This window comes from Barbus barbus (genome assembly GCF_936440315.1).
Source record: "Barbus barbus genome assembly, chromosome: 7".
In the NCBI taxonomy this organism is placed as follows: Eukaryota; Metazoa; Chordata; class Actinopteri; order Cypriniformes; family Cyprinidae; genus Barbus; species Barbus barbus.
In genome coordinates, this window is record NC_136735.1 from 13704784 (window position 1) to 13728446 (window position 23663).

Sequence of the window (23663 nt, forward strand, 5' to 3'; positions counted from 1 at the left end):
CAGATGAATTCATTACTTTAAATGAGTCCACCCCCCAAGATTACTGCTATAAAAATGAACCACATCCGAAAGGTAAAGGGGGAGGTGTTGCTACAATTTATAACAATATTCTCAGTATTTCTCAGAGGGCAGGCTTTAAGTATAACTCGTTTGAAGTTATGGTGCTGAGTATAACATTATCTAGAGAAACACGTGTTAGTGATAAATCCCCTGTGATGTTTGTACTGGCTACTGTATACAGGCCACCAGGGCGCCACACAGACTTTATTAAAGAATTTGCTGATTTTCTATCTGAGTTAGTACTGGCTGCAGATAAAGTCTTAATTGTTGGCGATTTTAATATCCATGTCGATAATGAAAAAGATGCATTAGGATCAGCATTCATAGACATTCTGCACTCTATTGGGGTTAGACAACACGTTTCCGGACCTACTCATTGTCGAAATCATACTCTAGATTTAATACTGTCACATGGAATTGATGTTAGTGGTGTTGAAATTCTGCAGCAAAGCAATGATATCTCATTGATATATATCATTATCTAGTCTTGTGTAAACTCCATATAGCTAAAACTGTAAATTCTACACCTTGTTACATGTATGGTAGAACCATCACCTCTACCATAAAATACTGCTTTGTAAGTAATCTTCCTGATTTATCTCAATTCCTCAGCATATCCAACAGCGCAGAAAAACTGACTCTTTTCTAGCACTGTAGATACAGGTGCTCCTTTACGCTTAAGGAAGATCAAAGAAAACAGTCCGACTCCGTGGTATAATGAGCACACTCACACCTTTGAGTGACCTCCGGAGATGGAGGAAAACAAAACTAGAGGCATTTCGTATAGCCTGGCGGGAAAATACCCTATCCTACAGAAAAGCATTAAAAACTGCTACATCTGATTACTTTTCGTCTCTTCTAGAAGAAAACAAACATAACCCCCGGTATTTATTCAATACAGTCACTAAATTAACGAAAAATAAAGCATCAACAGATGTTTGTATTTCCCAAAAGCACAGCAGTAATGACTTTATGAATTACTTTACAGTACTTCCAAGATCGATTCTATCAGAGATAAAATTGTAACCATGCAGCCGTCAGCTACAATATCGCACTATAGATCCCCTGAGGAACAATTTCACTCATTCTCTGCTACAGGAGAGGAAGAATTGTATAAATTTGTTAAATTATCTAAACCAACAACATGTATGTTAGACCCTATTCCCTCTAAACTGCTAAAAGAGCTGCTTCCAGAAGTCATAGATCCTCTTTTGGCTATTATTAAGTCATCACTGTCATTAGGATATGTCCCCAAAAACCTCAAATTGGCTGTTATTAAGCCTCTCATTAAAAAACCACAACTTGACCCCAAAGATTTAGTTAATTACAAACCGATTTCAAATCTCCCTTTTCTGTCAAAGATACTAGAAAAGGTAGTATCCTCGCAATTATATTCCTTCGTAGAGAAAAATAGTATTTGTGACAGTATCATAGTACTGAGACTGCTCTCATTAGAGTTACAAATGCTTCAATCATCTGATCGTGGTTGTATCTCTTTATTAGTTCTACAGGATCTTAGCGCTGCGTTCAACACTATCGACCACAACATTCTTTTAAATAGACTAGAACGCTTTGTTGGCATTAGTGGAAGTGCATTAGCATGGTTCAAATCGTACTTATCTGAACGCCATCAGTTCGTAGCAGTGAATGAACAGGTATCATATCGATCACAAGTGCAGTACGGAGTACCTCAAGGCTCAGTACTAGGGCCGTTACTTTTCACGCTTTACATGTTTCCCTTGGGAGATATTATCAGGAGACATGGTTTGGTTTTCACTGTTATGCTGATGATACTCAGCTCTATAATTCTTCGCGGCCCAGTGAAACACACCAAATTGAGAAACTAACAGAATGCATAGTCGATATAAAAAACTGGATGACGAGTAACTTCTTACTGCTAAATTCTAAAAAAACAGAGGTGTTAATTATCAGACCTAAAAACCCCACATGTAATAACCTAGAACACTATCTAACACTTGACGGCTGCTCTGGCAATTCTTCTTCATCAGTTAGGAACCTAGGTGTACTGTTTGATAGCAATCTTTCATTTGAAAGCCATGTTTCTAGCATATGTAAAACTGCGTTTTTCCATCTCAAAAACATATCTAAATTGCGACCTATGCTCTAAACGTCAAATGTAGAAATACTAATTCATGCGTTTATGACCTCAGGGTTAGACTATTGTAATGCTTTATTTGGTAGTTGTTCTGCACGCTTGATCAACAACCCACATGGAAAGAACCTATATGAGGATATATGCGCATATATGAAACCTATATGCAGTATATATGCACATATATGATAACATATATGCTGCATATATGCGTATATATGCCACATATAGGCAAAATTGAGGTGCATATATGTGCATATAAAGGCCATATAGGTCTCCTGTATTGCTTCTTTATATCCACATATAAGCCCTATATGTACATGTAAATGTAAATTTCGACATTTTGGGTTTTATTTATGTTGTCTAGCAGCTATGGATTTTAATAATTTTACTAATATATAGGTAAACATATAGGTGCATATATTATAGGAAAACGGCCAATTTTATATATGTCACATATATTAAAAACATATATCAAAACCTATATTAAAACATATATGTTTATATAGGTTTTTTCCGTGTGGGAAATTACAGTTGGTCCAAAATGCAGCAGCTAGAGTCCTTACTAGAACCAGGAAGTATGACCATATTAGCCCGGTTCTGTCAACACTGCATTGGCTCCTCATCAAACATTGTATAGATTTTCAAATCTTTTTAATTACTTATAAAGCCCTGAATGGCTTAGCTCCTTGGTACTTGAGCGAGGTCTTATCACATTATAATCCTCCACGTCTGCTGCGTTCTCAAAACTCTTTTTGCCATTTGATAATACCTAGAATATCAAAATCGACTGCGGGCGGCAGATCCTTTTCCTATTTAGCACCCAAACTCTGGAACAATCCATCTAATACTGTTCGGGAGGCAGACACACTCTGTCAGTTTAAATCTAGATTAAAGACACATTTCTTTAACCTGTCTTACACATAACACACTAATACACTTCTATTATTCAAATCCGTTAAAGGGTTGTTAGGCTGCATTAATTAGATCAACCGGAAACGGGAACACTCCCCATGTACTCATTACATCATAAGAAGAATGGCATCTACGCTAATATTTGTCTGTTTCTATTCTGTTTCTCAGTCCGTGTCCGGATCAGATGGTGGATCAGCGCCAGGAGATGATGTATGTGGCCCTGATCGTCGGCGGAGGCCAGACACCTGGATGAGCCCCGGGGACATATCCCCAGCCACCGTAGCCACCCGATCCGGTCCGTATCCAGCCCAAATGGTCACTGCAGTCACCAGATCAAGTCCGTATCAAGATCAGATGGTGGATCAGCACCCAGAGACGACCTCTACAGCCCTGAACGTCAGCGGAGACCAGGACACCGAGATGAGCGTCAGAGACAGATCCCCAGTGAGGACCCCACCACTTAGACAGCCATCGGGGAAGACCCCTGGAACCAGTTGAGCCCTTACAATCTGACTTTGCTGCAGTTGGAATTGAACTGCTGGTTCATTTGGCCAGAGGAGAACTGGCCCTCCGACTGAGCCTGTTTTCTCCCAAGGTTTTTTTCTCCATTCTGTCACCGATGGAGTTTTGGTTCCTTACCACTGTCGCCTCTGGCTTGCTTAGTTTCCAGCGATATCGTCGACCTGATTGCAGAGATGTAAACTGAACTGAGCTGGATGATAACATCACTGAATTCAATAATGAAATGCCTTTAACTGAAAATCTTTTTTTTAATCTTTTCATTTTACATTATTGACACTATTAACGCAGCGTGTTCTCTGATTGGGCTAAGACTAGCCAGTCGTCGAGATAGTTAAGGATGCACATTCCGAGAGAGAGCAGCGTCCATGAATTTCGTAAACGTGTCAGGGGCCAGGGATAAGCCGAAGGGCAGAAACGTGAATTGGTACTCTATCCCCTCGAATGCAAATCTCAGGAAACGCCTGTGGCAGACCTGAATTCATCTGAATGTGAAAATAAGCATCCTTTAAATCCACGGAGATAAACCAATCTCTCGGCCTGATATGTGAGAGGATTTGTCTTAATGTAATCATTTTGAACAAGCGCTTTGAAAGCGCTCGATTCAGCGGTCTCAGGTCCAAGATTGGGCAGAGTACGCTATCTTTCTTTGGCACCAGAAAATAACGACTGTAAAACAGGGTCTGTGAGGGGTACTGCCTCCACAGCGTGCTTTGCGAGAAGATTTTATATATTTTTTATATATAGATTTTGTATATCCTCTCGCAGAACTGAGGCATTCCGCTCCCGTAAAGTGGACATTAACACACCGTTGAAACGGCTCATGTTCGCGCTGAAGAGCAGCAGAAGAGGCATGCGGTCTTCCCGTGCGGCGCTGAGGAGGAGCGGGAACGTGCAGGAGGTTTCGTGCCAGCGCGCTTTGGCAGGAAGTGGCTAATGGCCTTCGACTACTTCTGCGCTTCAACTCAGTCAGAGTAAGCCACAGGTGACGATCTAGCACAAGATTCCCCATATTGCGGCCGATCGCTCGAGCTGTCACCTTCGTCTCTCTGAGGGCCAGATCCGTGGTGCCTCAGAGTTCTTTGAACACTTGGGTCCGGCCCGTCCTCATCCAGAGACTTAAGCAACTTGGCCTGATATACCTGGAGTATCGCCATCACGTGCAGTGCTGAAGCTGCTTGGCCCGCTGCGGAGAAAGCCTTGCTGGCGAGTTTTGCAGTGGCGTGGCAAGGTTTAGAGGGGAGAGATGCGTTGTTTCTCACTCTCCAGTTCGCCGCGTCTGAAGGACAGAGATGGGCAGCGACAACTTCTTCCACGGGGGGGGGAGTTTGACATACCCCACTTGGTCAGCTCCATCCACAGAAGACAGGAGGGAGGATCCTGGGTTATGCACCTGACTGGTGAGCGGGGCGCGTTCCATGACTTTTTTATCTCGTCGTGCACCTCGGGGAAAAAGGGGCCGGGTCTCCACGGGGTGTCTTTTCAGCCGCGATCCGACTGAAGGTACCACTCATACAGACGGCTTCTGGCCGGCTCGGCAGGAGGCGCACACTCCAACCCGAACTCATCCACTGCCTTGGACAGGATGCGTAGGAGCTCGACATCACTCTGATGGAGGTCCCCCGCATCGGCATCGCTGCCTTGGGGTGCAGTGTCATCCAGCGGGCTGTTGGACCACTCCTCTCTCGCAGACGCTGAACCATATGAGGTGTGAATTCTGGATCTGGTCCTAATGACTGCAAAAATCTGTAATGCTTAAGATTGAATAATTACCTTACAGTATATATTTATACATATATTTCAAGGCTGCAATTTAGAAAACTTTTCAAGGTAATACTGCTGAAATGGAGGTCAAGGGGACTATGAAGAGGTGGCTCCAGCTGGCAGATCAAAAGGGCGGACTTCGGGAGTCAGACACACTCTGTGAGTTTAAATGTCCCATCTCTTTAGCCTTCCATACACATGACACACTATCACATTTCTATCATTCAAATCCCTTAAAGGATCTTTATGCTGCACCAATTAGGGTAAGCAGCAACACTTCCCATAATATCTAATGTACTTGTTAATTTGTAAGAAGAATGACATCAATGCTCATAGTAGTCGCTTATACTGTCTCACCCTTATGCCTTGGTTACAGTAATCAGATGATCCAGCCGGTATCCAGACCAGACAGTGGACCTGCACCCAGGAATAACCACAACACATCCCTGAATGTCAGCGGAGACCATGTCAACTAGATGACAGATCCCTGTTAAGACCTCATTGATGGCCCCATCACAGATCCTCAGCAAAGACTACAAGAACCAGACAAGCCCTCTGCACAGACCCTTTTTACCAGCTTCGTTTATTGGCATGATGTTTCTTCAAGCAGAAGTTGGATGAAATATTCTGAATGGTATCAATACACAATCTGACTTGTGATGATGCAGCCTGGAATAATGACACCACGTTCATTCGTCCTGACTGAGCCTGGTCTTGTTTGGGTTCCTTGTCACTGCTGCCTTTTGTCTTGCTTAGTTGAAGACACTTAATATTCAGCAATATTATTCACTTGACTGCACTGACGCCATTTGATAAGAACTAAACTGAATTATGACACATTTTTTATATATATATATAATATACAGTAAATATAATTTACCTTTTACTTTGTGGTTTAAACAGTGTGTTAATGTTTATACGGTAGTGCATTTGTTCATTGTTAATATTTATATTAAAGTATTTGGTCATTTCTTTTATTGTTTTTAAATGGTTGTATTTGTGTTTCACTGCTGAATTACATTTAGCAGTTTCTGGGCCACATTTGGGGACCAAGCCGAGTCTCAGCTGGATCTGGCTTACAGTGTCTGGGCCAGACCTGGGCCACATAAAATAATAGAAGTCACTCTACAGTATGCGGGCCAGATCTGGGCCAGGTCAATAAATAAGTCATTTTACAGGGCGTGGGCCGCATCTGGGCTAGAGGAAATAGTTTGAGCCGGTTTTCAGTGCGTGTTCAGCATTTTGGGCCGGGGACCCAGCCAGAATTGGGCCAGAAATGAAGCAAGGTTGTGGCCCAGACAAATTTTGGTCACATTTTGACAAAATCTGGGTATGGATGATCACATCCATTTGGAACTTGCCCGTGAACTGTTCGATACGCGTACCGTTACACCCCTTATATATAAGAATATTTCATATTGTTTTTGGCCCTATAGTTGCTGCGTGCATCTACAGGTTTGGTGAGTTTCATGGTCTTGTTCTACACCTGTGATTTGCTCCTGCTGTGTGTTGTAAAATCATTACTTCTTGTTTATGTCCCTGTCTTTTGTTGAGCCTTCTCATGATCTTTGTCATCAGAGTAATGTTTGTTTTCATAATGTCTCTCTCTGCTCAAAGCAAAACACTTTCTGACTTTCTCTTTCACTTATAAGACTATTCTAACATAACACACCCAGTATAAAGCCTGCACACTATCCGATTCAGTCCATAATTTAGTTTGTTTTCAAATTTCAGTAATAGTAAAAAAAAGATTCCCATGTTATTGGTCTTCTTTGATCACTTCAGGGGTCATTTTCGGGGACATGCTTCTTGAAGGGCAGTGGCCTAAAACCAAGAAAAGGGGCTATTCCCCAAACCTATGGTCAAATATTGACACCATATTATCCTTAGTACATGCACAACCAAAGTTATGCTTTAAAACTGAGAAAGCATTTAGAAACAATCTTTTGCAATATAGGCTCTCATCAAGCAACACAAAATAATGGAGTGAACTATTCACGCACTGTTTGACAAGAGATGTCTTTCAAGGTTGATGCAATTTACACACACAATAGCATAGAAACGGTCAATCTTTCTGTAGAACCAGTTGATCAGGATGTAAAATCAACAATGCTTACTTAAAATAAGATTTCCTTGGTGATAAAGAACTACTAAACACATGATTGCAATCACCATGCAGACCCAACACGCTATCACAAACAATTCATGCAGCTACCAAAATAAATAAATAATAATATTCTTCAGACAAACACTTAAGAGAAACGTTTAACAATACAATGCACAAAGAGAAAAGGCCAACAAGAGGCATCCATCATATCAGGGCCTGGGACAATTAAATAAAAAAGGGGTGGAGAAATACACACTTAATGTCTAATATTAATTTGAAGTCTTCTAAAGCACAAAATCGACATTCTCCATTATTTTTTATAATTAGGTTTATTATAATTGAAAAAAACACCTAATATAGAGTTACATGTGAACGCACAGAGGTAATCATTATGGAAATGGATGAACGATTTTGTAAGGCAGATTTTAACCTGCTAAAATCACCGTAAAACGACTAAAAATAAGAATAGATCTTCATGAATAACAAAAGGAGTTATTGTTTGTAAAATTGGAGCTTAGGCTGCACAGGAAACATTTATGACAGGGTCATATCAGGCTTAGTTTTTGTGCTGTTTCACCATCTCTTCCAGTTTAGTCTGGTTGGACCCAGAGAAATCGTCCAGCTACAAGAGAAAACAGCAGATTAAATCAACTAAACAATAACGGGAAGTAAATCAAACACAGCATATTCATAAAGACATCTTTAACTTTGTAGAGTTGATATGTGACTAATATTAGCTCAACTAGAGGAAAAACAACAGAACAAACCTTCTTCCCGTGCTTGTAGAAGTGGAATGTTGGCATACATTTAATCTCACAAGACTGGGCTACATCCTGCAAAACAGAACAACAACACTTTAATATTCCTTAAGACGCTTTATTGCTCTCATCCCAACTGCTTTTAGTAAAAAAATTCAGCTTTTTGTATAATTAATGTAGAGAAAATTTAAAAAGTTGAAGAAAATCATGTAATGAAATCAATGCATTGTACAAATATGACTGAATAAGAATAGGATTTGCAGGGCACATTCAGAAAAAGGAACAAAAGTTTGATTTGGATGTAAGCTATCCATAGCATAAATTTAATGTAATTCTACTGCCCTCTAGTGGTATAGATCATGAGCTAAAACAGCAAATTAAGAACCCATTTCCCTTCAAAAAATAAAAATGACAAATTAAATAAAACAACCTTGGGCTGACATTTCTTTAATCTATATGGATTTAGGCCTGTGGTTGCATGGGAATGAACAAGACGACTCAAAGCCAAAGCTTTTCCTCCAATGGTTTCTAGTAGGTGAATTACTGTGAAACAGTCACATTAAATTCCTTCTGGCTACCAGTTTCAGTCTAAATTTTCACACTGGCCTGTCTGTGAGTTTACTAACAAACATACATTACCTGCTGTCCTCTAACCAGCACAATTTGAGAACAGCAAAACTTATGTACATTTATAACACTATACTTTGTCTTTTCCTACCCTGGAATTAAGTTACATAAAAGCACATGAAGCGCTGCCATGTGAGTGTTTCTAATACAAAGGCTGAGGGAGTGACTGCAAATTCAACATCTACCTCCCTTGTAATGATTACATTTACCAATGTAAATCAATCTCTTGATATTATTTTCCTCTTTTGGAAAGTCATAGAAATGCTATTGTAGATTTGTTTTGTTTTTTTGAGGCAAATGAGAACAATTTATTTTATTTATTGTTGTAGTTTCCTTATACAAGTTGTGACAACTATAATAAATTCTGCTTCTGAAAACCCCAGAAATGTGAAAAGGGTCCATTTCTAGATAACCTGGAAAACCTTTTACTCTGAGCTGTTTGTGTCTTCGAAGAAAAATGCATTTCTATGCCAACACTATTAATGCAACCATGAATGTTTAATCTGAATAATCAATATACACAATCACAATACAGCAAGTAACAGTTGTTATCCAAATGATAATCTGCTTATTAGTTTATTAAGCAGGACATTAGACATTAATTATTCAGCTGAGTGCTAGCTACGTTAAACTACTGTGTCTTTCAATATTTTTCTAATTTATTTAGCATTAACAATAGACAATTATAGGAACTCTTAAAGAGAAACTTTACAACAACTAAATTACATTTCACTCCAGTCGCTGCCATTTTGAGTGGCTCCACATGATATTGTGGCAGGCAGATAAATTTAGCTCTTAGAAAACTACAAGTTCTACAAGGACATGAAGGCTATTTACAATCTCATACTAACTGTAATTCCGAGATTTCCAACATGATTTCTACAACACTACAGTCGCACACACACACAAAAACTATCACAGAAAACTCACCTGTGCATCATCCACGTCCACTTTGAGGAAGACCACATTAGCATAGGAAGGATTTTCAGACAGGCCCTGAAGTGAGGAATTACAATGAGATACTGAGTCAAAGAAGTCCACATGAAAACACTAGTGTAAACGGGGCCTATAAAAACCTTGTCTCAATTAAAAAAAAAAAAAATAAAATAATTTAGAATATTTGTGGAATTTAAAATAAAAATCCACATTCGAATGCAAAACGTTGTAGGTAGTAGGGCTGTATACCTTGGAGAACCTGGCGATACGATACATACCTCGATAGACAGGTCACGATTCGATACGTACCTCGATACAGAGCTGTCTCGATACGATTTGATACAATGTGACACGATTCGATACGATTCAATAAAAATACATGGGCCAGAGCCAATTAGTTAATGCTGAACACATTTACTCAACAAACAGAACTCTGCATTTTTCTTCAATTTATTGAAGACAAAAGTGCATTATAACAAAGTGCATTTTGCTTAAATATTTGCAACTTTAAGTGCTCTGATTAATTGTACACAAATTGTATTAATCTGGAAATTACCACAAGTCAACATTTAACTTTCCAAGGGTACAGTCTGAACTCACACAAGCACAAAATCTTCTTCTTATTATTCTTAACTTCTTATTAAATCTTCTTATAATTCTTTTTTGTGACACCATGTACTGCCATAACATATTTCACTATGAAATCACTTAAATGCTACATCTTGCTTTAACATTTTCCATGAGTTTTTTTGAAACTCGCGGGCGCCGCTGCGCCCCCTAATGGCTGGGCGGAGTATCGATACTAAGGGCTAGAATATCGATACTGTATCTTTTTTTATTATATCGGTATGTATCTAAGAATCGATATTTTGAGCACACCCCTAGTAGGTAGGTGCAGTGGCGGCGCTAGACCCCCATCAGAAACTTGCTAGCACAGCCCCCCCAAGGATTTCCAAATGATTCTCCTGTTTTTTTCACTCTTGTGGCCCCAGATAAGCCAAAAGCTTTTTTTTCCTAACTGAAATTATGCCTTTTAAATTCAAATATAATTGAATATAATCATATTTAGGTACAGAATTCTAATTTAGTTTTTCAACCATTTTGACAGCCCTAGATTCCTTACCTTGTAAAAAGGTGCGATGCTCTGACAAGGCCCACACCACGTGGCTGTAAAATCAACCACTACAAGCTTGTTACCTGCCTCAACGAGAGCTTTGTCAAAGCCATCCTGTGAACACAAATCAATGTTGGATTTCATGTTGTCATCACTGTAATTCTTTAAGTTAGTGTTGCTGAGTACCCTTCTTTTTTAGGCAACAAAAAAAAAAAAATCCATGATTAAATGAACCTTATATAAATTCACAGCATTCCAGACTGTGGAGTGGAAGCCGAATGTGTTAAATAGAGATCAAATCTGGTACTCCACTCCACTTTTATGTTGCTCCAGACCAGTTTTCATTCACAATGTTGCACAAAGCTTGATGCTTTGTCTTTATTGATGAAGAAATACAAACTGGATACATTTTCCAAGTTTAGCAATGATCTACCTGTTTATAGTGTTGTTGTTTGAAAGATAATGCTTAAAGGGATAGCTCACCCAAAAACGAAAACTATCATAATTTACTCGCCTTCAAGTTTTTACAATCCTGCATTATTTTCTTTCTTGTGTGGAACATAAAATATGATTTGAAAAATGTTGGCAACCAAACAGTTTCACGGTAGCCATTGACTTTCATTGTAGGGGGGAAAAAATACTATGGCTATCATAGTGGCTACCATCACCAACATTCTTCAAAGTATCTTATTTTGTGTTAAGCAGAAGAAAGAAATTAATTCAGGTTTGAACAACAAAAGGGGAAGTAAAACCATTTTTCATTCTTGAGTTAACCATTTCTTTAACTTTGTGTAAAACAGTTGTTTTATTTAATGTATACTCTATACTATTTGCTTCTATTAAATTGTATTTAAATATATACCGACCACATATACCCTAGGTAACAACACAAAACCACATGGGTAGACCATTAAGGTCAACATTTTGTAAGAATTATTACATGATTTATCTGTAACAGACGGAATCAAATAATAGGGTGCATTTGACTACATTAAAACAAACAGTAAGAAAAAGTCAATATACCGACATTTAATAATGTTCTTGCACAGTCTTGCCTTACTGCGGCAAATGAACAAATGCTGCTGAGCAAAAAAAACCCTCAGAAGAGTCTAGTCCACGTGACTTGATGGCGCGCTTGGTCTGCAGCAGGCCGCGATCACCGAAATGCTACAAAAGCAAGCTAATTTAGTTACCTAGGTTAAACTATGAATGAGAGCACGTTAATACCAAGGGTAGGTTTAGACCACACTTCGTTATCGCGAGCTGAAAGTTATGTAACGAAAGCGGCACGCCAGCTGCGGCAAAACTTGGGTAACGTTATGTGTTTCACGTGCATCGGTTCATAATTTTACAACACAACTGTTGCAGTGCAAATAACGTCAAATTTTCTTGGCGAAAGCTATGCATTTTGACTTTCTTGTGCCACTGTGACTAAGTAGACATGAGCTGGTGTAAAGAATTGGTTAGCAGATAGGCTAACGTTAACTATATTTTTTACAAACACAATCTGAACTGGCTTATTACTTAAGTTTATTGCTTGCTCATACTTTATGAATTCTCACACAGCTGCTGAATTTTCAACGAACTTGAATTAAACCGGTTTGAGGGGCAGTTATAGCTCTCGTGCAGTTAGTCAGCAAAACGTGTCCTCCCTAGACATACCGCGTGATTTAGCTTTCTTTATATAAAAAAATAATAATAATTTTGTGAGCGTCGGTTGAATTGAAGCAGTGGTCTCACCTGATCTTCAATGACGATGATCATTTTATCGCTTTACTGCTGTCTGGAGCTCGGAGAACAACCCTTCCTCGACTCGCTCGCACAGAAATGAGCTTCCTCCCTCTGCTCTGCTTGAATCAAGCCAAGCGTGTAACGTTAGTTTAGAAAGCATCGCTTCATTCAAAAAGCCCTGCCCATAAACGCGCTCACGCTGGCGGACTACAGGCCCCATTGTTTGAGACTCTTGCTGCAATAGATATTTTACAGCAGTTCTTACATTTTTAATAAATCCATGTGGACAAAGGACTCGAGCAATCCCTTTTAAATTTGCATACATTTTTTTTTTTACCACACTTTAAAAATTCACTTATGCTAACTTCACCATTTATCATAAAACACTTTTTAGTAGCTAGCAAGTGGTACTTTCTAGCATTGCAATATAACTTGTTTAACTGAAATCATTAGATACAGTAGTTTCTCATCATCACAGTGCAGATATTTTATCTAATAAACTTGTCTTTTTTTGCAAACAGGTGTGGAAAAAGAGGTTCATAGAATATTCATGTTAAACTAATGAATATTTAATAGACTCACAGTCACTACCCGATGAATGACATCTGCTAAAAATACTCCATTAAATATCAAAACAGATGGTAAATTATGATTAATAAATATATATTTGAATGAGACATTTTTTTATTTACTTATTTTGGATATTAGAGAATGCATGATTTAAAAAAAACCCTTAAGTGTTCACACTGCTACACAAATGGCCCACACAGGTAATTCTCATTTTCCACGCACTGCTCTTTTGCACAGCTTTCCATTTCACTCAGCCTGTTCTGTGATGTCTCATTCCATCCCATTCAATCATGGTAATCCTTTTCTTTGAACACTGATGAAAATGCATGAGATGATGGTGATGAGCGTGTTGTTATAGGATCTGGAATAATTAGGCCTTGCTCTTTGAAGTCTCTGAGTACGATGTTGCCACAGATACCAAACACTGCCTCTGTCCTTCTCTTTCTGTCGCATCCTTCATCCAGGCTTGTAGCTATTCAGAGATTCCAGGTGTTTGTCTCCATCATTTGGAAAGAAAGCCTTTTATTTACAACTGCTTAAAGGTCATATGAGGGCAGTTGTATAGCCTTAAAAGTTTGTCTGAGACGTGAACATAATGTTAGTTTAATAATGAGATCTAAGATGACCTGTGAAGGTTTCATTGTGGAGCATATGATGTATACACAGCCACTTTAAAGCTGTTCACACATCACAGTGAAATGATGCTAAATATGTTGGAATGGTATAACAAAATTATATTTCAACAAACTTTGCTTAGAATTGAAATATTAAATTATTTGTTTTACATACACCTGGATGAATGAGAAGCAGATATGGCAGATATATTGCCATAATTGCATACCATAAAATACAAAACACTGCAGGAAGAAAAAAGAAGAGCAAAATCATTTTGTGGACTGATTAGTCTGACTAGTCTACAGTCCACATCTGATGTTCAATTTAAAAGCCAACATTTTACAGAAACACTATTAGCTTTTTTTTCTTTTAAACCTTGATGAAAGCCTCTCCTATCTAATCAGTCCACAGCTCTAGAGCGTTGATTGTAAAGTGGACCTGTCTCGCTTTGTTTACCGTTTCCTAGGTGTTTTGTATCCCAGTTTGTAGACGCCTAACAAATGAATCAGAAAAAAAACCTGGAAACAGTCCCAATATACAGTAGAAGACAAGCTAACCTGGAGGCAAAAGAGTGCCAACTGATCACTCCCTAAGAGTAAAGAGAACATGTGAATGTGACTGTTTAACCAGCTCAATTTAGGTTATAATAATAGTAGTAATATGAACATCTGTACCCAAAAACAACGTATTTGTTAAAACAGTACTGCTGGGATGCTTAAACTATGATTGCAATTATGAATGAACTTGACATGGTGGACTTAGACCCACTATAAAATATACATTTCTGAATTTTTTTAAACAGTAGCGTTGACAAGACATAATGTGAAAATGCTGTCACCTAGTGGTCAGGTGGTCAAGTCACCACAAAATAGTGAAAAATGTGAATATTTGCCGTTGTACAAGCCACTTCTACTCTGCAAAAGAAAAATGTTTTTATTTTATTTGCTCAACCTAAGAGGTGAATTTGAGTGACTTTGAATATTGTGATATGATTAACAAAGAAATACAAAAAAGGAGAGAAGGAAAAATAAGTCTTCAGTTTTTTTTGAAATATTCTAACTATATCCAACAGAGTTATTTGACTTTATTCGTGATCCCTTGCACAATGAATTCATAAATGCATGCAATGTCATCTGCTTTCTATTTCTAAGTTGTAAAACAATATATTGATGATTAATGTTCATGACATGCTGATAATTTGTGTTAATGTTGCGGCGAATTCAGACATATTAGGAAAATTTAAAAAAATATACCATCTAAGAAGACAAGTACAACACTTAATACTTGGGAAGATCACATCAAAAGTTTTTTTCATTTAATTACTTTATTATTATTTAGTGTTACTGCTTTAGGCACATTATTTAATACGTCGGCACATTAAAAAAAAGTTTGACCAGATTTTTCAGAGAAACCAACAACAAAATATGAGTAATAAAGGCCAAGAAAACTACCAATGCCCAGCATTTAAATGCCCCAGCTTGATATTTACTTCTAAATATGATTGTTTTATGCCCTTTGAGTGCAACAAAATGTCTTCCTTCTAAAACACTGAAATCTGCATATGGCAAAGGATTTTCTAAAGATTAAATAGATTTGTCACAAGAAAGAGCCTGCTCGAGTAGCCTGTTAAGAAGAAACAGCGAACAGCACAAATGTGTTCAAACAACCTTGTTTTAGTGCAATAAAGTAAAACAAAAACAAACAAAAAAACATATATACTGTTATGAAATGAAATACAGTATTTCTCACATAGTTATAAAATTAATAATAGATGTCTCATGTAAATATCTCTTTTTTCTTCTGGATCCAGCATCCATTCCATTTCTTATGAATGAAATAAAGTAATAGTACATTTGCATATGGGTAAACACAAATGCAGCCCTCTAAAACATGTCAGTTAATGTCAAATGCACTCTGCACTTAAAAGGAAGAATGAATGTAAGTAAGCTTTGGATGGTTACACATGCTGTATATGTGGCACAGTATGTGTTGGTCATGTGGTCCTGTTGTTGAAGACACATGAGGTGGATTAAGGCTTGGCTGCTGACTTGCCTTGTTCCCTCCAGCCACCAAAAGCTTTCTCCAGGTAGAGGGCAGTGGCCAAAGAGAGACGGTCCTGTAATTTACCTGTCACAATCTGCACACCCAGGGGTAAACCCTCTTCACTCAGCCCTAATGGACACTGGGTTACTGGCAAACCCAGGATATTAAAGATACCTGCAGAGAACAGAGTCACTTAGAGTCCAAACTCCATAATACGTAGATCACAACCAACAACACTTACCAGTGTAAGAGAAGTTGAAGGGTGTGAAAACTGGGTAGTGATGTTTTGGAGCGACATGGGGATGAGAAGGGTACAGCAGCACTCCGTCTGTGCCCAGCATCTCCTCCAGCTCCTGCTGCAGACTCTCCTTTTGCTGTAGAATGAATGGAGATGGATGGGAACTCTGAAACAGCTCAACTAAAGCCAGACCTGAGAAACAGAGACAGAAGGGGACGCTATTATCAAATGCATTCATCTTCAGATACACCGGGGGGGGGGGGGGGGGGGGGGGGGCAAGTCTGTGCCAATTCTGCACACTTTTGGGAACTCTTGTCACAGGAGGACATTGGCAGCATTGATTTGCATCTCATGCCAACAAAGTTCATCAGACATGGATGGAAGGGTGATTCAGTCAGTCACAGTTAAAGTTGCACAAGCTCATTTGCTCTGTCACACACCTATTGCTGCTAAGGTGTGAGAAGAAAACCCCAGAAACCACTTGAACAGCTCCCAGACAGGCCAAATCTTCTTCCCGCCTTCACTCATTAGCTCTGCAAAGGTGGTGGGAGGCTGAGATAGGGAAAGAAATGACAAAATCTCATAAAAATTATGTTGACAACTAGAACATCATTTGTGTTATACAGTACAATAACATACAATGTAAAAATGATACACTTATATTAGGAAAGTATTTATCTAAAAAGGAATAACAGACTATATGCTCGGGTTAAGCTCAGACATCTAAACTTAATTATAACCAATTCAATTTTATTAGTGAGAAGAAGAAAGATATAAAAAAACTTTTAGATATCAATCTGCATATGTAATGGGCATCAGTTATGATCATCTTTGGTATATCTTTTAAAAGCATCTGGAATAAAACAGTTCCATATTTAACAAAGCACATATAAGAGACCTGAACCAGAAACGATGAGACCTGTTTTACAGAATACAGAATAATGTTGCACATAACACCGTTATTTACACAATAGCAAAACCATAGCAACAGGATGCTTAACAGGATGGAAATTAAGAGCTTAAGTTAGCCAATCTCTCAGTGAAGTTTCAACTTCACGTTCATTTTGATGAACTCATTTGTCATCCTCTGAAACTGACTTCCATCTTTAAAAAAAAATATATATATATATATATATATATTTTATCCAGTATATCTATATATTCATTTATTCAATATATTCAGTGTTGTATATGATACACTTATAATTGCAAAAAACCCCACCTTTCCATCTTTGCCAGCTGCCTCCATCATAGTTCCCCAGATCTGAAAGGAGTATTTGAGCTGAGGGATAAACAGCTCTTGGACCTCGACCCCAAGGTCTGCCTCTAAACGTCTGACCACCTAAAAAACCCAAAAGCCCATTAAGAGAGGAAAATATTTTGACTGAAGCCAATCCACACACACTCACTTACCATTTTCTGTGCCTGAAGCAGCTGTGCGTCCACTGGAGAGACCAAATGAGAGCCTCCATTGTGGGGAACAGAGAAGAACCTCAGCTTTTTCAAATCTACTTCAGCAGACAGACCCAATCTACCAGAAGTGAAAGAGACGTGATCATTTAGGATACATTTCTAACAGCGGTTGGACAAAATGAAACTAAATAAGCTGAGAGATTGAAATAAAAGCTACCCTATACAATATGTTGCAAGGTAAACTATTATACAAAAATATAATGCAAACGCAACGCTGTTCAAAGGTTTGGGGTCAGTACGATGTTTTTTTAACTAAATATTAAAATAATTAATTTATGAAGTACATTTTTTTTAAATGAAATTAATATTTTTAATTCAGTAAGGAGGATGCATTCTATATTCTAACATTCTATAGGCTTGATCATGCAGTGAATGCTTTTGGACCCTCAAGACAAAACCATCACAACTTTTAAAGGGATAGTTCACCCAAAAATGAAAAATCCGTCATCAATTATTCACTCACATTCGTTCCAAACCTGTAAGAACACAAATTAAGATATTTTTTTGATGAAGTCTGAGAGCTTTCTGACCCTCCATAGACAGCAACACAACTACCACGTTCAAGGCCCAGAAAGGTGGTAAGGACATCGATAAAATAGTCCATGTGACATCAGTGGTTCAACCATAATTTTATGCGTTAGCAGCACCACACGCATACATCATGTTAATTTCATAAACATGCATCGAAGACTGACACAGAAGAGAAGAAATAGTTGAATAGTCAATATTTTTGTTTTCTTTGCTCAAAGAAAGTATTGTTGTAGCTTCATAAAATTAAAGTTGAACCACTGATGTCACATGGACTAGGCCTATTTTAACAGTGTCCTTACTACCTTTCTGTATAATAAACTTGGCTAATAATAAAGTATATAATAAAGTATTATGGCTATTGTTGGCTTTTTGACAAATTGCTGTAAGTGGCCTATGTCCTCTTTTGTAAGTGGCTTTGGATAAAAGCGTCTGATAAATGCAGAAATCTAAAAGTGAGAAAGCATGAGATATTTCACAATATTTTCTGTTTTACTGTAGTTAAATGCAATAAAAGTGAAATGCAGCTTTGATTAGCATAGGAGACTAATGTTTTTAAAAAACAAACTTTTTGAGTAGCAGTGTAGATTACATTTATTTTATTATTTTATCTATATAAAGCTCATATTTTTTAACAGTGTCATTGTGATGATCATATCTGTCTAGTCATTTTGTAAATAGTGTAGTCTATTACTTATTTGCATTAGGTCCTCCCATGATGCTTAGCATGGGAATCAGGTCTTCAGCATAGCGGCACATGGGTCCTGTACACAGAAATCCCATCTGCAGTCCAGAGGCAGGAGGATACTGACCATCATTGCTTACAATACCTGTATGTATAGAGAAAACCAAATGTAGTCTGTGTTCCTCATAACCTTAATCAACATTACTACAATATGTGAAGTATAAAGAGAAACCATGCACTCCATCTGTGTCTCCATTATTCTACTTACCAATACATGCAAACAACTACAGCTATTCTTCTTACCTGTTGATGGCTTGTGTCCAAAGATGCCATTGAAAAAGCAGGGAATACGGATACTACCCCCAATATCCGAACCAATTCCAATCACAGAGGCACCAGCACCCAATATACTGCCTTCACCTCCTACAATTGAGATTAATTTTAATTAATGTTTCCCTGGAGGTTATCATGGACTTCTACTGCAAAGGCAATGGTTTTCAGCTACAGACGCTGTTTTAAAAATGCAGTGCACTATTCACAGTAAGCTATTATTAATTTACTGTGTGAGCAAAAGTGTCCGAAAGAAATAGGATTATAGAGATACAGGGAATATTGTATGCCTTGGCTGGTCATGTGATATTGTGGTTTTGCAGCTGTTAAAGCATAAAGTTATGAATACATGGTTTTTGCAGGTTTTACAGAGGTCAGGTTAACACTTTTTAAACATCTTAAGAGAAAGTAAATCAAATTTAAGGACCAAATTGAAAGGAACACAGTATGATCTCTAAATGTAAATGTCCTGAAAGTAGAAAATGAGTTGTATTAGCAACAGTTTGAATATACAACTTCCAATAGATCCCCATTTTGAATTAATATTACAAACAAAGCTTGACTAGAACATGGAAATAACTTTTACTGAACCTTCTTATCCCACTGCAAAAAAAATATGTTCTTCCTCAATTCTTGATTTCCAGTTCCAGTCTACAGATTCATAAATCAAGATACATTTACTTGAGAAGCAAACGTGACATAGGAAGTCTTATTTTCTTACAAACTCACTAAAATGAAGTGAGCTAATCTGCCAACGGGCTTAAAAAAATCAACATAATTCAAAGGGAGAAAAAAAGTTTTTATATTGACAGATATCTGTTCTTGTTTTAAGCATAAACTTATTTAATACACTTAATGTTGTTCAGCTTCTCAGAAAACACGACTTCAAATATCTTTTGATTTAAAAATCTCTTAATTTAAAGCGGTTTAGATATTTGTACTGGAAAACAAAAAATACTTAGGAGGCAACCAATAATTCAATGATTTTTAAAACTTTAAGACTTTCTGCTTTGATTCAACACCTTTTTAAGTCCTTAATTTGAGGAAGGGTGAATTAAGACTTTTTCAGACCCACAGAAGCCCATATGACTGAATCCTTTATTATTATTATTTTTTTATTTTACACTTAACTATTTTTAACTACTAATTTATTTAGGGGTAAAAGGTATTTAATAATGCAAATTACTTTGAACTAATTTTTCATTTGTATTTAAATTTATTTTAAAATTTAATTTAGGTTAAAATTACAGAGAGCATCTTTAACAGATGCAAAATACCTAAAAGTGCATAAAATTGAACAAACAGTCCAGCAAATTGCTTAATATTTTAAATAAGATTGACTGTGGATTGGATTTTTCGGTCAGTTGTACGATGATTAAAGTGTCAGGATGTGTGTATGTGTGTAAAAATGACCTGAGCTGCCGCCTGCAATTCTCTCAAAGTCATAGGGGTTGTTAGTGATGCCATAGAGGTGGTTGTGGGACTCCAGCCACATACAGAGCTCACTGCAGTTAGTCACACCCAGTGGAATCGCACCCGCCCTCTTCAACAGAGCAACAGATGGGGCATCTACTCCTGAAACCAGATCCCGTCTGGTCAACAGCCCTGTCGAGTTAGGCATGCCTGTTAGGGAGAATACAAAAAGTGTTATTCTACAGATATTTACCATTTCGGAAGGAAGGGTTTGCAAAAACAATCTCATACCTTGCAAGGCAAAGGCCTCTTTAACAGTGATGGGTACTCCAAGCAGAGGTAGCCTGTCCTCCAGCACCTCCTCTCCTCCCGTCTCCTCCTCTATTAGTTTGTCAACCTGTGCAGCTTCCTGAAGCGCTGCAGAAAACCTGAAGAAATGAAAATGTGTTTTCAGAATCAGAACGAAATGTAGGTTGATTTTACACTTGAACTCACTTACCTGTCTTTGACCATGGCATTGATAAGTGGGTTCACTTCCTGAATGCGGTCAATGTAGGCCTGGACCACTTCAACACTTGTTACCTAGAGACAAATTGGAAGGAAATCAATAAGTGTTTAGGCTGCGCAATGCAGTAAAACTTAAAAAATTGGTTGTGCGTACTTAATTGAAAGACAAACACAGAAAAATGCAGATTGAAAACCTAGGTTAAGTGTACTGTGAATATGAATCATGGAGCTATATAAAAATAAAAATGTTCACACTGCACTGTGTTATATTTGTATATATTATTTTTGGTTTTCAAACAAAATAACTTGTTGTTTGATACACATAGGCTACCTATAGGAGACTTTAAGCCAGGGGTGGGGAATGTTAGCTCCAACCATGAAAAACCCTGGGGGGAAAAAACCTAATTGCATCCTGAAGACCTTGCTTAGTTGGTTCATGTATGTTTAATTAGGGTTGGAGCTAAACTCTGCAGGATCAACGTTCCCCACCCCTGCTTTAAGGCCTAAACAATTTAGCAATTTCATAACTACTGCTGACCTTTGAACAGCCTTGGAAAGTCGTGAATTCCTCTAAACTAGTGGGCCAATGCACATACGGGTCCCACTCTGAACATTAAAAAGAACTATGATCAGAAGATGAACTGTCATGTTAATAAACTATGCATTACAACTGTGTTGAAACAACTACAACTCCCAGAATGCATTACAATTCACCTTGTCGCATCTCTTCCTCATGAGGGTGTGAAATAAGCTCTTTACCGTAGCACGGTTATGCTGTTAATTATATATATACATATATATCAAGCATATACATATACATATATATCAAGCCATGTAGTCTAGGCAGTTTTTATTTACATCTTACTTCTTTCCGGCGAATCTTTCTGGCAAGCTGCACCGCTGAGAGAAGCAGAAGTGGGTTAGTGATGGGTGGGAGTCGCGAAACTCCATGCCTCTGCTGGGGTGCAAATAACTTAAAAGCGGCGAAGAGCATCCAAACCACAGCTCGAAGCAATCGGCCCAAGAACCGCTCGAACCGGGACAAAGCCATCGTCAATAAGCAGCAATGACACCAGTGCGCAGCTCGGTTTCAAAGTGAAACAGGAATGATCTCTTCACTGCCCTCTACATGCAGAGCGGTGTTAATGAATCCTTGCAGGTGGATACAGGGTTTGCTGCAGTCCACAACACCCAAGGGGCGTGGTTGGATCCACATCTAGGGGGTGGAGATTGGTAGGTTTAGAGGTGGAGATGGGGTGGGTTTAGGTATAGGCGGGTGGGAGGAGTTGAATCTGGATCCAACCACGTCCCCTGGATCTTGTAGGCTTCTCTACATGGAGGTTAATTTTACAAAGTCATGCATTATTCAGAAGTTTGAATGATACTGTACTCACTGGAGAGATCAACCAGAGGTCTACAGATCTCAGCCTGAAATAACCAGTAGAAATGGGTCTTTGATTCAAAGCAATATTCTGAAATATATTGAATCTTTGACATATACTGTTCTCTCTCTCTCTCTCTCTCTCTCTCTCTCTCTCTCTCTCTCTCTCTCTCTCTATATATATATGAAATATGGTTAATGTTTGCATGATAATAAAATATATATTTAGAAGGTGTTTCCAAACCGCTCTGATATTGGAAAAAAAGAAACATGAGAAAAATTATTCAATGCATATAAATATTCTGTAAATCATTTTTAAAAGAGGGTTCTGAAAAATCTGCATTTTTACATTTGCCTTATGTAATTAATTACAATTAGTTGGAATTTGGTTTGGAATAACAGGAAGTGAAATTTTGAACCAATACAAGTTATGTGATTAAAAAAACATTGTTCATTTAGACTAAATATGCCAATTCATTCGATATGTTTAATATTTTTAGTAGCTGTATTATGAAGATTATGAAGACTAATGAGGGCGTGACTGATGAGGGAGACATCCAAAATGTATAGGGGGGTCCCCAAGACAGGTTTAAGGACCACTCTTATAATCTACGCTGTTATGAAATATAATCAATCAAAAATATGTTTAACTTTTTTTTACATTTGTTTTATTACATATGAAAATACATATACAATTGTATATAATATGTAGTATGTAGTTATTACATACAATATATAGTGCAAAATTCGCAATTGTTCAATAACTACATTGTCCTGTGTTCTCTATTGTATGTGGTAAACACATAAACAAGTAATACCACCAAACGCAGATATTACTGCCTCAAGCCAAGGCACCAGATGCTACCAAGGCTTGGGAGCCTTGCAAGATGCTAAGGCATGGAGAGGCCACACATGTCAGCCCGCCAGACACAAAAAAGCTGAGGGATTGAGAGGCTGAGACAGGAACCTCTCAGCCAGCCAATGCAGAAACTTCTGAGGTGGCTGTGGCAGGAAGGACTTTGACAGGAACCTCTCAAATGGCCATGAGAGGAACTTCTGGGACCACGATGACAGGTGACACCACCAGACATTAATGTTTCCCAGGCGTGGAGGGAGGGATGGCCACACACGTCAGCCTGCCAGACACTAAGCTGGCTGAAGAAAGACTGGGGAAACTCTACAGCTTAGACCATGAATGGAAAAGGATTTCCTCCAATCCAATCCTCTGACTTGGGT

The 23663-nt window shown here is 38.1% G+C and overlaps 2 protein-coding genes across 3 annotated transcripts; both read right to left on the reverse strand.

The window, feature by feature from the left end:
* Positions 1–7253: 7253 nt before the first annotated feature.
* On the reverse strand, positions 7254–12784 carry txna (thioredoxin a). Its single transcript, XM_079422281.1, has 5 exons — positions 12654–12784; positions 10923–11027; positions 9794–9859; positions 8246–8311; positions 7254–8100 (listed from the first exon to the last, which is right to left on the reverse strand). Exons 1-5 carry the CDS (start codon positions 12675–12677, stop codon positions 8035–8037), a joined length of 327 nt encoding a protein of 108 aa, XP_079278407.1. The 5' UTR covers positions 12678–12784; the 3' UTR covers positions 7254–8034.
* Positions 12785–14740: 1956 nt separating this feature from the next.
* LOC306873181 (fatty-acid amide hydrolase 2-A-like) lies at positions 14741–22173 on the reverse strand. 2 transcript variants are annotated; one of them, XM_079422282.1, is made up of 11 exons: positions 21912–22173; positions 21039–21121; positions 20831–20967; positions 20540–20749; positions 19100–19219; positions 18806–18941; positions 17524–17641; positions 17333–17452; positions 16551–16662; positions 16114–16302; positions 14741–16046 (listed from the first exon to the last, which is right to left on the reverse strand). In XM_079422282.1, exons 1-11 carry the CDS (start codon positions 22095–22097, stop codon positions 15859–15861), a joined length of 1599 nt encoding a protein of 532 aa, XP_079278408.1. In that variant the 5' UTR covers positions 22098–22173; the 3' UTR covers positions 14741–15858. The 2 variants fall into 2 exon arrangements, with proteins under 2 accessions (XP_079278408.1, XP_079278409.1); XM_079422283.1 differs by lacking the exon at positions 21912–22173 and adding an exon at positions 21585–21705 and having other exon boundaries at positions 14877–16046.
* Between the last annotated feature and the right edge of the window lie 1490 nt (positions 22174–23663).

What these genes read in the sequence shown, in the direction of transcription:
- txna (XM_079422281.1), bottom strand. Translation starts at nt 12,677, where the DNA reads ATGATCATCGTCATTGAAGATCAG. An exon ending in TGGACGTGGATGATGCACAG is followed by an intron (nt 8,312 to 9,793) that starts GTGAGTTTTCTG and finishes TCTGTTTTGCAG; the next exon opens with GATGTAGCCCAGTCTTGTGA. An exon ending in TCTACAAGCACGGGAAGAAG is followed by an intron (nt 8,101 to 8,245) that starts GTTTGTTCTGTT and finishes TTTCTCTTGTAG; the next exon opens with CTGGACGATTTCTCTGGGTC.
- LOC306873181 (XM_079422282.1), bottom strand. Translation starts at nt 22,097, where the DNA reads ATGGCTTTGTCCCGGTTCGAGCGGTTCTTGGGCCGATTGCTTCGAGCT. An exon ending in AATTGCAGGCGGCAGCTCAG is followed by an intron (nt 19,220 to 20,539) that starts GTCATTTTTACA and finishes TCTCAATTGTAG; the next exon opens with GAGGTGAAGGCAGTATATTG. An exon ending in GGAGGACCTAATGCAAATAA is followed by an intron (nt 17,642 to 18,805) that starts GTAATAGACTAC and finishes CACTTCTGGTAG; the next exon opens with ATTGGGTCTGTCTGCTGAAG.